Source organism: Rhincodon typus, chromosome 21, assembly GCF_021869965.1.
Source record: "Rhincodon typus isolate 14 chromosome 21, sRhiTyp1.1, whole genome shotgun sequence".
Lineage (NCBI taxonomy): Eukaryota > Metazoa > Chordata > Chondrichthyes > Orectolobiformes > Rhincodontidae > Rhincodon > Rhincodon typus.
The window spans coordinates 38,092,789-38,108,249 of NC_063352.1; the positions used below are offsets into that span (position 1 = coordinate 38,092,789).

The 15,461-nt window shown below is 39.2% G+C and overlaps 1 protein-coding gene across 1 annotated transcript; it reads left to right on the plus strand.

Moving 5' to 3' along the window:
- Positions 1-850: 850 nt before the first annotated feature.
- Positions 851-13,557, plus strand: tmem11 (transmembrane protein 11). Its single transcript, XM_020528606.2, has 2 exons — positions 851-1,085; positions 10,428-13,557. The coding sequence occupies exons 1-2, from the start codon at positions 1,027-1,029 to the stop codon at positions 10,942-10,944; spliced, it is 576 nt and encodes a 191-aa protein (XP_020384195.1). The 5' UTR covers positions 851-1,026; the 3' UTR covers positions 10,945-13,557.
- Positions 13,558-15,461: the final 1,904 nt, after the last annotated feature.

The window sequence follows — 15,461 nt, forward strand, 5'->3', positions numbered from 1 at the left end:
GACCAGGCAGGATGGTTTGTGTAAGCAAAAGTGTGTAGCCTTGACTACTTGATTGACCAGCATCTTATTTCTTAACGATCAAACAGGCAGCACCTTGATTTCACAGCTTATGTGAATAGGAAAGCACCGCGGATGCTGTAAATCAGGAACAAAAACATGATGACTGGGGGAGAAACATCATTAGAGCAAGGAGAACGGGAGGGTGAGAAGCAAAGCTCCACAGCAGTCTCTGCTATCTTGTAAATCTAAATCAAAATCTAAGTTCGCAAAACCGAAAGGACTGCAGATGCTGTAAATCCGGGACTTTCGCAGAAGTTGCTGGAAAAGCTCAGCAAGTCTGGCAGCATCTGTGAGCAAGGGTCACCGGACCCGAAACGTTAACCCTAAGTTTGCAACCCCATTTGAGAAGTCCTGTTTTAGGAGTTAAACGTACTACTTCGATTTCTCCCATCGTTTGCTAAGGTAAAATCTTCAATATATTCACTATAACTATCCTACTATGGTCCATAGTCATATATTCCAGTTCTCTTTCGATGGTAATAACATACTGGGGAAACTCAACGGATCTGGCATGACCATAGACAGAAAAACAGAGTTACCGTTTCGAGGCCGGTATGACTTCTCCAGTAACTTCTTTTGAACTTAGTTCTTAAACTTCTCTTCCAACAAGAGTGCACAACTACGCTAACATCAATACAGCTGATATAAAAAGAAAAGTCTCCACTGAACTCTTTAGTGACCGGTCCACGGATATTACTACGACGTCCACCCGGACCGCGAAATCTTTGTCCAGAAAGACAAACAGCGACCCGTCGTGGTGTCCTTGCCTCTGATTGGGTTGTTAACGCAGTCCCGCCACGCGGTGCCCCAGCACTTGCGAAGCGTTGTGGGATTTGTAGTCTTCATGGCCGCGCAGGTTCAGCGCTTGCCGCCAAAACGAAACTACAAATCCCAGCAGGTCGTGTGGGACTGCCTGGAAGCGAGGAGGAGGAGGAGGAGGGAAGGAGAGAAAAATTCCTTCCCTGGATGCTGGTAAAGATGGCGGCTTGGGGAAGGAGGCGCGGTATCACCGGGATGAGGGAAAGGTCAGTACCCGCGTTCTTGCATCTTTTTTCCCCCCTCCTGATCGGACGGAAGGAGGGAAGGCCTTGGCACCATTTATGACGCGTGTTGCCTTTGGCTTGCAGCAACTGATGGCGGCTTGTGTAGTTAAATCGAGCGGGATGAAGCTTCACATTGGCCGGCCTAACACATAGGCCGGGCGGGGGAGCTCCGAAACTCACTCGGCCTGGCTTTTAGTGTAAAAACGAATGGACTCTAGATGAAACGTGGCTGATTATATTGGTAAACTCCACCATCCGTGTTGGGGGAGGGGAGGATGCCCCTGTTTTGACCCCCAGCTCTTCTGGAAGCTTCCAAATTTGAAGTGTGTCTGTGGAGTTTGAAACCATAAAGGGATTTGTTTTTAGGAGTCATGGGGCCAGTTAAGAACACTTCGAATTGCCTTCTTCTTGGCGGTCTGTCTAGATTGGTCGCGAAGTGATGAGATGCTGCACCGTTTGTTCGTGAGGTTTTAGGCAGAGTTCAGTAACCCTTGTGGTCGAATAAGTGGAGAGGGAATGAAGTAAATCATTAAGATACCGAAATTTGTAGCGTTGCTGACCTTTATTGCCTAGTATGAAATTGATACGAAGTAAAATGGACAAATCTGTAGGGTCTGTTTAGGCTTCAAGGGCTGTTTACGGATGAATCTCTCGGTGAGATATTCATATAATGTAACTTCCATTTATATCATGAGTCAAAGTTAATTTGTTTCCAAATACAAGTGGTTATTTGTACTGGTTCTAAACTCAGTTTTTACATAGAATTATTTTTAAAGTTAACATTGAAATGCGCAGTATTAACCTGCAAGATTTGATGTGGTTAGCAACATGAGTGGATGCAACAACTTTATGGCTCAAAATCAGCAACTCCAGTGGCTGTAAAAGAAACGGGCACTTAATTTCATTCTCCCCCAAAATGGGCTCAGTAATGCCATCAAAGGTGCATAAAGTGACATCGGTACTCAATTATTTCAATCCCACACTAAAAAAATAAATTGAATTGTAGAGTTAGAATCAAGATTTTTTTTAAAATGGCATCTTTTTAGTGGGATAACTTTAGAAGTATCTCAAATTAAAGGTTGTTCTCTGTTGTATAGAAACTACTGCAAATTATTAAAATATTATATCTATAATACTTTAGTTAGAATCATAGAATCCCTACAGTGTGGAAGCAATCCATTAACAGTTCTTAAAATCATTCAGCTACATTTGAAAGCACTTCTCCCTCCATTCCAATATATGACTAAAACAAAACTAGAAAAAAAACTGACCCGTAAAAGGCAATTAATTGAACAAATCTGTAGCTGTTGAATATTTGTGAAAAATATTTCTACTGACAATGTTTAAATCAGTTTCTTGCCTCAACCTATTTTTAAAAATATGTTAAGATTCTAGGGCTTTTAAAAAGTGCACTTGAGCGTGTGTACCTTGGAGATTCTGTTTGGAAAACAGCAAATTGCAATCCTGTTGTCCTACCACTATATTAAACATATTATATAAAAATGTGCTTTTCATGACATTAAAGTGTTCTGAAGTGCTTAATAAGCAATTAAAGGAAATGAGGATTCAATCTCGACACAACAGCTACCACAAATAGCAAGTGATAAATTACTGGATTATCTATTTTTTAATACCGAAAGATAAATGTTGGCCAACACTGCCATATTGTGTCCTGTGATCTTTAACGTCTACTTAAGTGGGCAGAAACCTCAGCTTTAAAAAATACTGACAATCTTTTTGTTGACTCTCACATTAGACCAGTAGACTTCCATGGAATGGAAAATATGCCAACTTAAAATCTGTACAATCATAAATTTTCTATTTGTGTTTCTATATGTTATACTCACTGGTTTGCTCCTTTTGAGTTTCTGAGGCTGGAATTTGGAAGGGTTATTTTTTGTGTTTTTAATCTCATATCAGGATGATTCTCAAATCAAGTTTTGCTACAGACAGCTTGAGCTATAAACAAATGAATAGTAATGTTGCCATTGAACTTTAATCCCATAAGCCTCTGTTGTATGCTGCCCAGTGCTTGTGAAACCTAAACTATACCATTCTCTGGAGGGCTTCATGTCCAGGTGATGAAACATGAACGGCGATATTAAATCGGCAATTCATCTCCTGTGGTTTACATACTATGACTGTGTAGAAATAACAGCAAATGATCAATGTCAGTATTCCCTGGTTCAGACTTTGCAATAGCAAACTCATGCATGGTGGTGGAATTGTCTCCTGTGCAACTTGTCACTCTCCCCTCTCTTGCACCCAACACCCCCTCCAACTCCAAAAAAGCACCACTTACCCAGTTGTTGTACTCTAATCGCCACTTTCTTTTTGTTTGAGTCTTTGACATTTCCTCCACATAAATGTTAAGCTCTGATGAAGGGCTTCGGCCCGAAACGTTTATGTTCCTGCTCCTCAGATGCTGTCTGACCTGCTGTGCTTACTGTCTCCAAATATTAAGCCTAATACCTTTAGCTGCATTTCTTTATAATGAAGCTGTTTGTTTTGTTAAATATTGTTGTTTATCAACGTGTAAGGTCATGCACCTGTAACTTGGCATTCATGTGTGTATCAGTAGTTTGGCAAGCAACATGTTTGCAGAGTCATTTAGTGTTGATGTCCAGTGGACATGATAACGTTCTGCTTCTCTGCACATTGTTGTATGTACATTTCAACATTTCACAGTGAAGTGACTGGTGACTCAATATTCCCCTGTATCAGTTTAACTCCGAATTGTTGTCCCAGATGACATGCAACTTCCTGGGAGGTACCAGGCAACTCGTGGGCTGTGTGTGTCATGATCTTATTTGTTTCTTCAATTGCTACAGCTGAATGTTGAGCTCAGACTTAATATTCTGGCCAACAGTCTTATCTGTCAATTTATTTTTAAAAGAAAATGTTCCTTGCTTGAAATATCATTGAAAGGGAGAGTATGCAATATGCCATGCAAAGACCTTTAAAAGATAACCTTTTGAAAAGCTACCATTATTATTTGATGCATTGCAACTAAATAGTTAGAACTAATTAATGCTGCTACTATATTAACTTTTGATTTGTAGACCCCCTCCCTTCAACAGACTTGTACGGCGGAGACACTTTTTGTCTTTTTTTATCCTACATATCTAAACAGCTGCTAATCCTATGTCTTTATTGCATATTGAAAATCATCAGTGTATAAATTGTTACTATAAAAGTATTCATGTCCTTTCCATCAATAAAGTTAATGACATACCCTTGATATACTTAAACTTGGAAAGACTTGTGGGTTTATGCATAAAGTTTCTTGATTTGAGCTGAATATTCCTTGAGAATATGATAAAGCGTAGTTAATATTGAGTTTGCAAAAATTATTTATTTGCCACAGTCTGATTTCTGTATTTTTTCAAAGTTTTTAAAAAAAATTATCCTGAATTTGAAGAGTTCTGTTCAAAATGTGTTGCTACAGGCAGTGACTTGAGATTTTTTTTTAACTTCCCTACACTACATACAGTTCCTCTTGGTTATCTTGTTTTGCCTGTGCAGGTGTGTCTTTAAGTGTGTCTTGCTGATTCCACCCAGATCTTCTTTTGAGCTTTCATTTTTTCCTTTCATGGAGCTGGTTGTATGAACCAATAGGTGATTTATTAGTTACTGTAACTGAGGTGTCAGCTCATTTTCCATGAAGAAAGCTTGGTGATTAGCAGAGGTTGACTTTGGAAGTCATGATTAGGTGATTTAATTTTTTTTGTGAGGATGGTGAAGTATTTTCTTCGGGGTCAAAAAAGTGAACATGTAGCAAAGATTTCGATGAAAAGCTAAAGAATAAAAGCGGAAGTAAGACCAAATTATTTTAATATAAATCTATATTGAGTGGGTGAGAAATGAGAGGTTAGAAAATTCAAGAAAAGGGTTTTGGAAATACATAGACTTGAACATCTTTGAAGAGCCTGGCAATTTTGTGTTGTGCCTGTCATAATACAACAGGTAATATTGCCAAATGGAAATTGGATTCTATTGATTCTATAGTAGTGGTGCAATAGAACAGTTATACTGCAAACTGTCCAGATGGAATTTTAAATTGCATTCAACCTGCAGAAGAAGTTATCAAATAAGTGCAATGTTACTCTTTTTTTTTATGATCACCCAAGATACAAAGATTCCTCACCATTTTAAAAAAAAAAATCTTGTATGGAGTTTATCTAATATGCAACATGTTCTTCAGGTCAAAGGTGTGGCCATGGGTACCCACATCGACTCCTCCCAAAACTCTTACTGCAATATATCGATGATATCATGCATGCTGCTTCCCTCTCTCATCCGGAATTGGAAAAGTTCATCAATTTCGCTTTCAAATTTTAATCTTTCCCTCACTTTCACCTGGTCTATCTTTGACACCTCCCTTCCTTTGGTCAACATCTCTGTTTCCATTTCTGGGGATAGACTGGCCACTAGCATCCACTGTAAACCCACTGACTCCCACAGCTACATGCACTGTATGACTTTGCACACTGCTTCCTGTAATGACTCATTCTCCCAGCTTTTCCGTCTCCATCGCATTTGTTCCAATGAGGCCAACTTCAACAAGGGAGCCTCTGAAATTTCCACCTTCTTCCTCAACCGAGGATTCCCCAGCACCCGTTGTCTACAGGGCCCTCAACCAGGTCCGACCCGTCTCCCGCACTTCTACCCTCACCCCCTCTCTTCCCTCCTACAACAATGATAGGGTTCCCCTTGTCCTTACCTACCTCTCACCAGCATCCACGTCCAGAAGATCATTAGCCACCATTTCCACCATCTCCAGCAAGATGATACCACCAGACATACATTACCATCCCTTCCTTTGTCTGCCTACAGCAGGGACTGTTCCCTCCTGGGCACCCTGGTCAACACAACCTTCATTCTCAACATCCCCTGACAGCCTCACAACACCTTCCCCTGTAACCGCGTAGGTGTAACACCTGCCCATTTACCTCCTCAGTATCCAAGGACCCAAACATGCCTTCCAGCTGAAGCAGTCCTTCGCACAATCTACTCTACTGCATTCGTTGCTCACAATGTGGTCTCCTCTACATTGGGAAAACAAAGCATAGACTGGATGACTGCTTCACAGAGCATCTGCGTTCTGCCTGCGGAAATGACAGTGAGCTTTAACACACCACCCTGTTCCCTGGCTAACACCTCTGTCTCAGGCCTGCTGCAGTGTTCCTGCAGTGTTCCAGCAATGCTCAGCACAAGTTGGAAGAACAACACCTCATTTTCCACTTGGGGACTTTGCAGCCCTCTATCACGTTCAGTAATTTTAGGGCCTGAACTCTCCCATGTCCTAGCCCCCTACCCCACACACCAGTCCTTGTTATCACAGTCTACCATAACACAGTACCTATTGTTAGCCTTTAACAGTCTCTATTATCAGCTATTCACCCTCTTAGCCAGATCATTATCTATTCCTTTGGCTATCCAACTGCTCTTCTCTCTCTTTAGGCTCTTATAACCCCACCTATCATTTACACCTTACCCCCTCTCCCCACCCTATCTTCTGTATATAAACCAATATTTTCCTAGCTACCATCCGTTCTGAGGAACGGCCACCGGATCCAAAACGTTAACTCTGATTTCTCTTCACAGATGCTGCCAGACCTGCTGAGCTTTTCCAGCAACTTCTGTTTTTGTTGGAGAATATTCGCGCCTGCCTTGAAAATATATCGCACTTGTGTTTAACTGAATGTTGCCGAAAGCTTTCTTGGGGAGGGCAAAGGGCAGCTACAGAAGCTGATTCTGTTGGAGTTTAACTAATAAAAATGCTTAACACCTTAACTCCAACTACCTATCTTGATAAGTTTCCTGCTTCTGTTCTTCCTATTAGGAAATTGGTCTACAGTGTTGTCTGGAGCAGAGTGGAGGGAATACCAATTCCATATTACACACCTAACCTTCCAGGTTCTGCAGGCCAAGTTGGTTGAGTCATGCACTAAAGTACTGCAGATCCACTAGATAAGAAAATTAGATACCAAAAAGAGGAATTATTAGGTTTGGATCTTTGCTAGACAGTTGGTAAGTATGTAGGAGCGGCCTGAGAGTTCCTTGGTGCGCAGCACAGCTCATAAAGTGCAGTTACATGGCTGCCTTCATTCGTGACTGTTCCATTCACTGGTGTTCCAGCTGTTAAAGGTGTAAACTTTAGCAACAGCTGTTTGCCATCATTAAAACTGCCCGTTTCCATGTCTGTAACAATACCCAAATCTTCTGTTTCATCTGTTTTCACATGCTGAAACCCTCACCAATGCCTTTATGACCTCTATTCTGGCTAGCCTAACGTACTTCTCACTTATCTGCCTTTTCCTTCCTTTATATTCATATGTTCATCCAAAGCTTTGGTGCTGTGGTTTTAACTCACAAGTACCTTAAACAGTGCTTTGACATTGCAGTTTTTGTGCTTGTTTTCCAAATTTCTCATGATGTAAGCCCCTTGTCTTTCAATCTTGCCTCAACCCCATAATCCCCTACAATCTCCAATTCTGGCCTCTTCCACATGCACAATTTTAATTTTCCCACTATTGGCTGCTGAACTTGCATCCACTGCTGTCGCGAACTCTGGATTTCTCGTCCATAAACTTCATGGACTCTCTATGCTCTTTACTTCATATAGCACTCTGGTAAGTGGGATTGGTTGGTAAAGACACAAAGGCTGGTCTATTCATTTAATCCTGGTGCTTCTGTGATGTGAGCTGTTTAGGTAAAGAACTACTGCTACCAATGAAACTGACTGCCCCTCCAACGTATTCAGCAACTAGTCAGTGAGTTCTACCTCAAATTGATTTTGTCTGTCTTGTCATGAAGCTGAAATGTATGATAGCATTTCTTTTACAAACTTTGCTTCAACATTTCACACCTGCAGTGGGATATATTTCTTTTGCTCCCTCCCATCTGGTTCCCATGCTGAATTTGACATTCCTCAGGTACTTGTATGAATCAACATTTGAAGCATTATTACATGCTCTCTTTGAGTATAAAGAGATTCTTTCTCCTTTATATAAATCCAAACTTTGATCACATACTCAAACTTGTAGCCTCTTTTTGAAAGCTGAGAGTCATTACATTAAAAGCCTTTTCAGTGGAAGCACTGAAATAAAGCACTAGCTTCAGAGTTAGCCAGTACCCTCATGCGTTTTCTGTTGAGTGTAATATATCTTCCATTTTGACTATCTGTAGGATTACTCTTCACCCATGATGGATAAATGCTTTAACAGAATAACAACAAAGAATTGATTCATGTAATTAAATAACCATACAGGTGAAAATAGCCCATGAATTCTTCTGGTCTTTCAGCTGCTACATGCTTTGAATGTTGTAGGAAATGTTTCAATAGCCCTCTAGTTTCCCATTGACAAAATTGAGAGACATTGAATAATATTAAAATATATGGCAAACTTTTAAACTGTTAAAATGCAAATTTGTGTTTGGTATTTTTGCTTCAAATAGTATTTTTCCTGGATCCTTGGACTGTGTTGTGGTAATTCTTGCCTCTGCTTTAAAAGATCATCAGTTGGAACTTGATCCTAGATAACAAGCAGTGCTTAACTGAGTACTCAACACAGATAGACATGCTGTTGTTGATCAGATGTTTTTCTCAGTCTTGGACTTGGACAGCTTTTAGAAGTTAGAACTTCTTGTTAGCAGTATGATTTGAATGTGAGGAGTCAAACGTAGACAGATTAGTAGAGTTGGGGGTCATGATCAGAGTAGCCAAGATCTTATCGATTGGCAGAGCAGGCTCAAGGGTCAGATGGCCAACTGTTTTTGGCAGTGGTGTAAGACATAGTGGCCGAGGTAAGCAGTTTAAGTGAAAGCAAACTATTGTCGTCAGGTTCTGGTGGAGGAACTTGAAGTCAAGGACTTTTCCACAGTGTTGTATTTCACCACTGCAGGGCAGCTATAATTTTTTGAAACATTTCTTTTGAAACTCATCAAAACTCTTCTCTGCCCTGTACAGTTCATAAATATCTTTGCTTGCTGTATCGGCATCAAAACTCTTCAACATATCCTCTTCTAACTCATTCACTTTCAGGACCTCAACTGTGAAATTACATCTTTGCCTATGTCTTTCTTTCCTTAGACAGACTTTTAGACTTGATGCTCCACATCACTAGTGTTGATTTGCTCTGTGTAAGTGAAAATTCTGTAATTAACTACATAGGTAGGGATGTGAGACTTTGTTTGTAATTTTAGGTGTGTCTGTAGATATGAAGTGGTATTTGTTTTATCAACTTTAGAATCATAAAATCCCTACCGTGTGGAAAGAGGCCATTTAGCCCATTGCCGATTCTGCAGAGCATCCCACCCAGACCCAGACTCCCACTCTATCCCCGTGACCTGCATATGACATGGCTAATCTACCTAGCCTGTGCATCCCTGGACACTACGGGACAATTTAGCATGGCCAATCCACTTAACTTGCACTATCTTTGGACTGTGGGAGGAAGCTGAACCACTCGGTGGAAATCTATGCAGACACAAGGAGAACAGGCAAACTCCACACACACTCACTCGAGGCTGGAATTGAACCTGGTCCTTGGCACTGAGAGGCAATAGGGCGAACCACTGAGCCACTGTGATGTCCAATTTTATTTTACTCCATTTTGTACTGAACACAGAGCATATTCATATATGTCATGTGTGTCTTGTTTTTCCTCCTGTAAGTTTAAGTATCTAATTGTGTTCAAAAATAGTGAACCTTGTGATTCAGAATCAACAGTGAAAATTTGGATTATTTATTAAGGTTTCAAAATCAAGCTTGATCTCTCAAACCTACAATCTTAAGTGCAGCATTTTAAATCTCAATGTAGTTGTGATTCTGTATCAGCAATTCTCTGAGCTGCACATTTGTTCTGAGTAAAAAGTGTTTGTATTTCTGTAGAGATTTTAAAAACTTCAGGATGTTTCAAAGCACTTTACTGTGGTGAGTTACTTTTTGCAGCAAGTTATTGCTCCACTGTAGGAAATGTGCATATAATTCAGATACTGCAAAGCCCTTCAAAAGGTGTGTGATTAATGAATAGATCTTGTGAATCATTGGCCTTCATTGTTTTTGATTGCAAAAGATTATAAACCTATTATCTTTTCAAAAAAATATTGGACCTGAATTGAGGTTGTCAGAACTATCATGTCACATTTTACTGCCGTTTTTAAGTTGAAGCTTAAAGGGAACGAAGAATTGATGTAAAATCAAAATACAATTGCTTCTCTGATAATGCAGTTACCATCAAGATGTAAGATTGTTAGAAGTCTTGTTTCATCATTTACCTATATGCATGTTTCTTATATTTTACCATTTGTCTCCTGCAGGGGCCCACTGAATTCAACAGACTGCTATATTGTCCGTGAAATCTACAATGGGGAAAATGCACAGGAACAATTTGAATACGAGCTGGAGCAAGCCTTGGAGACCCAGTACAAGTATATTATTATCGAGCCAACTCGAATTGGAGATGAGACAGCACGTTGGATCACAGTTGGGAATTGCTTGCATAAAACATCTGTCATTGCGGGATCAGTGTGCCTGTTAGCCCCTTTAGCACTGGCTCCAGAATATGCTCGTTACCTAACCCTTCCTATCGGGGCCATCAGTGTGGCCTGTGCAGCGCTCTATGGCATTTCATGGCAATTCGACCCTTGCTGCAAGTACCAAGTGGAGTATGACACATGCAAACTCTCCCGGTTACCCCTGAACACACTCACTTCATCCACGCCTGTGGTTCTGATTAGAAAAGATGATATTCACAGGAAAAGACTCCACAACACAATAGCATTGGCAGCGTTGATGTACTGTGTTAAGAAAATTTGTGAGATCTGTGCAGTATGATTGGGACAAATGGTGCTGTTATATCAACCTAATAGTACTGTTAATATGATAAGTTGTGGCCAGTGGAGAATGCAGGAACAAGGTCCCAAATAGATTTTTCGAAGTATCTCCCCTTTGTATACTGCGGTCTCCAGTCCACATTTTAGTTTTGCCCATCCCCATGACCTTGAACTTCTCTAAAAGGCCATAGTGTAGACCTGACATTTATGAGAAATTCAATATATGCAGAGCTGCTGTTTCAGGTGATGAACAGGCAAATGATCTGTTATCTTCATATTCTGCAAATTTCTACAAAAAAGGCATTATCTGGCTTTTGAGTTATTCTCCTATTTTACAGTACAGAAAGAATTCCCTCAAGGGTCTGAAATATATATACAGAGTTGAACACTTATATTTTTAAAATTTAAGTGATAGCTTTGGTAGATCTTGCCAATTGATATTACTGCAATTCAGAAACATTACTGCATGTGTATTATAAAATGTGATCTTCACGTTTATTTCCTGTGCTAGGCTGCAGCACTTGAGATGAATTAATTTAACCTGACATTCAGTTACTACTTTAATGGTGCAATTGTAGCAAGTCAGTTCCAATTGAAATTGTTACATTAAAGACAGAAAATGAAATTCACTTGCAAAACATGAAGTTAGCGTGTCTGAATTTAATGTGCGATAACTCCATTTGTTTTTTAACGTGGGTTACCACATTGTGGTCATGAATGCTGAAGTTTTAAAGACCGGTGAGGGAGCTAACGCACCTAAATGTTCATCAGTGGGGTTTAAATTTTGTTAATAGCTCAGGTTCATCCCCAGTGCTTTACTATGAAGAAAAGCCCGAGCTTTGTTGCTGCCACTTTTCCTCACTGCTGCAGTATGAAATTTACAATTGAATTGGAGTTGGAATCTGTGAAAATAATGTTTTGATGTAGTAAATAGTTTAAATTCCAAACCAAATCCAAGAAAATTTTGAAATTAGAATTTGTCTTTCTATGCATTCGAATGTGGTTCCGGTTTCCCTGCAACCAAGCTGTTGCTATAATATAAAGACCTTTTCCTTAATTTGGTAATAAAAGGGACCATTTTCGGATGCAATCACAATGTCACCAAGATGCCTCATTTTAATTTTGGTGACATTTTCATCCCGACTCACGGGTCAGTGCTTTTACTGCATGTTTTTTAGTATTTTGTTTTCATTCCTCCCAGTAATATTTCATTGGAAGCAACATAAAGTTCTGAAAGGGCAGTGCAGAGGATTGGAGGGACCCAAGTTGTGGGTTCGGGTCATACTTTAGGATTACAATGCAATGTAAGAAAGAATTGCATTTATTTTCCTTGGCTTGTGTAATGGAACTGGTATTTATACAATGCAGTGATGAACTTTGTGTGTACAATGGGATGATGGTATGTGTCTGATTAAAAGTGAGACACTTCAGGCATAAAGATTGTTGGGCACGTTATGCAAATTATATTTTAAAAAATAATTTTTTTGAAAACTTTATAAATACGTGTATCTTGGATGTTCTTAGACAATCCAATAAAGATTGAGAAGAATTGGTATTGGAATTGCTAAATGACATGACTTGGTTAGTTTTACCCAACAGATGGTGAGGTTTATGCTTTTGAATGTGGAGGTTGTATGCAACACTATACCCTGATCTAATGATGTGCTTGATGGTGGCTGACACTAACATTTTCGGTAAATACTTCAAAGAATTACCTTATCTTTTTGTGCTGGAAATTAACAGAAATGCTGAGCAAGCACTCTGCTTATTGCTTGGTGTGTTTTCCCAGAAAAGAAGTTAAAAAGTTTTCTGAAATGTTTGCCAAGTACAATCTGGTATTGATGCCACTGAATAGTCGATATGATAAAATTAAAAGCTTTTTTTTTTAAATTTAGACATATCAAGTGACATGAAAGAGGGCATTCTGCAAAATCGTCACAACTTTGGCTGTTGTAAATTTTGGCTATTGGTTGCCCTGTGTAGCTATATTGCTAATGGCCAGCCTCAACATTTGTAACTTTCACTCTCATCCCCTCTCGCTGTCATTTTTGCTCCTCCCTTTTTATACCTTTCTTACTTTGTACCCTCTTTCCAGGAAATTTGATTGTATGGCATATTTCAGTATCAAAATGATCATGTCCCATTTTTTACACAGAACCCTAGGTGAGGTGAACACTAGTGTTTTTCTAAGACTGATGTTCATCACGAGTACCCAAAGTAAAACCAGGCAAGAGGTAACATAAATTACCTTTGTGCCATTCAATAAGTTTACTTCATTTACTTGAGTCATTTATTTCATTTGCTGGGTAAGTTCTTTCCATATACCCCATTATCTTTGAGTCATGGTAACTTGTTGACCAGGAGCCAGTATTACTTCAATTACTGCCTTAAATAATATTTTAAATGTTCAACCTTTTCTAAACATTACACCATTGTCAGCTTTTAGATTTTTAATATGGTAAACAATATGCTAAGTGCACATTTGTAAGCCAGTGGAAACAAATTATGCAGCTGCCAATGTAGTAATATATACACCAAACTGTAATATTCCAAGTTTAACAACTGTACTATTAAAATCTGAAACCGCCAGCTAAAGTAAAGGACAACGTATGTTGAGGTTTTCTGTGTCCTGTTGATTTGCTAGTGTTTCACCATCATTTTTCCTATAAGTATTTTCATACACTGTATTCATTTTTTGAAAAATAGTTTACACAATACATTTTGTGAGCAAGACAGTATATTTTTGAAATTGGTTGCTCATTCAAGGGGCCAATGTCTTTTACAAAAAGCTTTTGACCGATGTCTGTTTTGTTACAAAAGGGCGCAGTGACATGAAATGCATTGAAATAAATAATTGCATAACGTAAGTGCCATGTGGTGAAAATGATGTGGTTGCTGTGACTGCATCCCACCCCCCAAAATGGAAGAGATTGAATGTGCCCCTTAGACAGTTTCAGTATTCTTTCTCATGTCTTGAAATTTTCTACTTTGCTATTCTGTTAAGGTGTGCATGTGCCAATTTAGATTAAATAGGTTTGTTAAAGTATTGCATTTCTTAGTGTTAAATGGTTTGAACTACATACTATAAATAAACACATTAGTGAGCAAATCAGATCTCTTTCTCCTAAAAGATAAATTTGTTTTTTCTTTTTTGTTTGTCTTGTTACAAAGAAAACACTGTTTTTGAGATTCAGTGCACTGTGAAGTTGTGGATGAGAAATATATGGTGGAGACTAGAATGGGAAAAATGATTTGTTGATGGTATTACAAGGATTCCAAGCAGGATTTATAAGGCAGCAACCCACTGGAGTTCAGTTGACATTGAATATGAGTAGGTTATTAATGTGAGCCCCACAAAGTTATTAATGCATTGTTAAATTGTCAGACCGCGAGCTTATCTATAATCAGGAGTGAGAAACATTTTTTCTTTGTGCGACCCCATGGGTATGTAGCTGTGGCAGTTGTAAGAAAATGCAATTTTCCATGTTCCCATTAAGTTATTCACCAGTGCTTTAAAAGAAATAGCCTTTTCCCAAGCACTAAGCCAACAATAAATCCATTCATGCACAGGACTGTTGGATGAACTTCAAGATTTTTGGTGACAGGATAATCGGACAATAGGATGATTTAGATTTGAATTCACATACATTCAGGGAGTTTGTTCTACTGCAAGTCAACCAGTCTGTCAGGGATTTATGAAAGTAGTGGTTGTGTTGTCTTTTGTCTATAAAGAATGAATTAATGTACAGAGAGTTACAAAATCCTGTTGAGAATTTATCAAGTGTTGTTGAATTTTAAAGTTTGTGGTTAAATGGTTTTAGAGGTGTGTGTGTGTGTGTGTGTGTGTGTGTGTGTGGACTCAGATAGACTAATGGTATACTGCTCCACAGTTCAACAGAGGGTCATCCACTTTTCTTCCCTCGTTAAGAATGAAATGTATCAGAATTGCAACTCCAGTTTCTTTCTCTGTCTTTGTCTTTGTTTCGGAATGTGAGCATAGGTTGGCTTGCCCTTGACCACTCTTATCGATTTGCCTTAATGCTGACAGCAGTCTTTAAATTGCCAAACCAGCTGAGATTGTGGCAAATGTCAGTAACATTGCCAATTTGCGCTGTTTTATACTGTGAGCTTGCACCCAAATGTAATTAAATAGACAATCAGCTTTTTGATAGAGGAGACACCTCTGATCAGTTTGGATTAGAATTTACACTCTGGTTAACAGTTGACAGATTAGCATTCTGCTAATTTTTCAGGAACATTTCTTTCTTGGGCCAAATAAACCTTTTGTCATATCTGTCCGCTTGACTTAGATAAATTTATGACAGTGTGGTACTGCAATACCCTTCTGTAAGATCTTTGTGTGACTTGCTATTTCACATTGGCTGAAGTGGTGGTGGATGATGGTCAGCTGGCATTTAGCAGTAATTCAGCTGGAAATGCCCACTTTGATATACACATACGCTGTCACTCTCGCCTGCTGAGCTTTTTAGGGCCTACTTAAAAAGCTTCAGATTCTTG

Bases quoted from the DNA above. Each gene is read 5' to 3' on its own strand.
- tmem11 (XM_020528606.2), top strand. From the start codon at position 1,027: ATGCTGGTAAAGATGGCGGCTTGGGGAAGGAGGCGCGGTATCACCGGG. The intron at 1,086-10,427 runs GTCAGTACCCGC...TGTCTCCTGCAG, and splicing joins ATCACCGGGATGAGGGAAAG to GGGCCCACTGAATTCAACAG.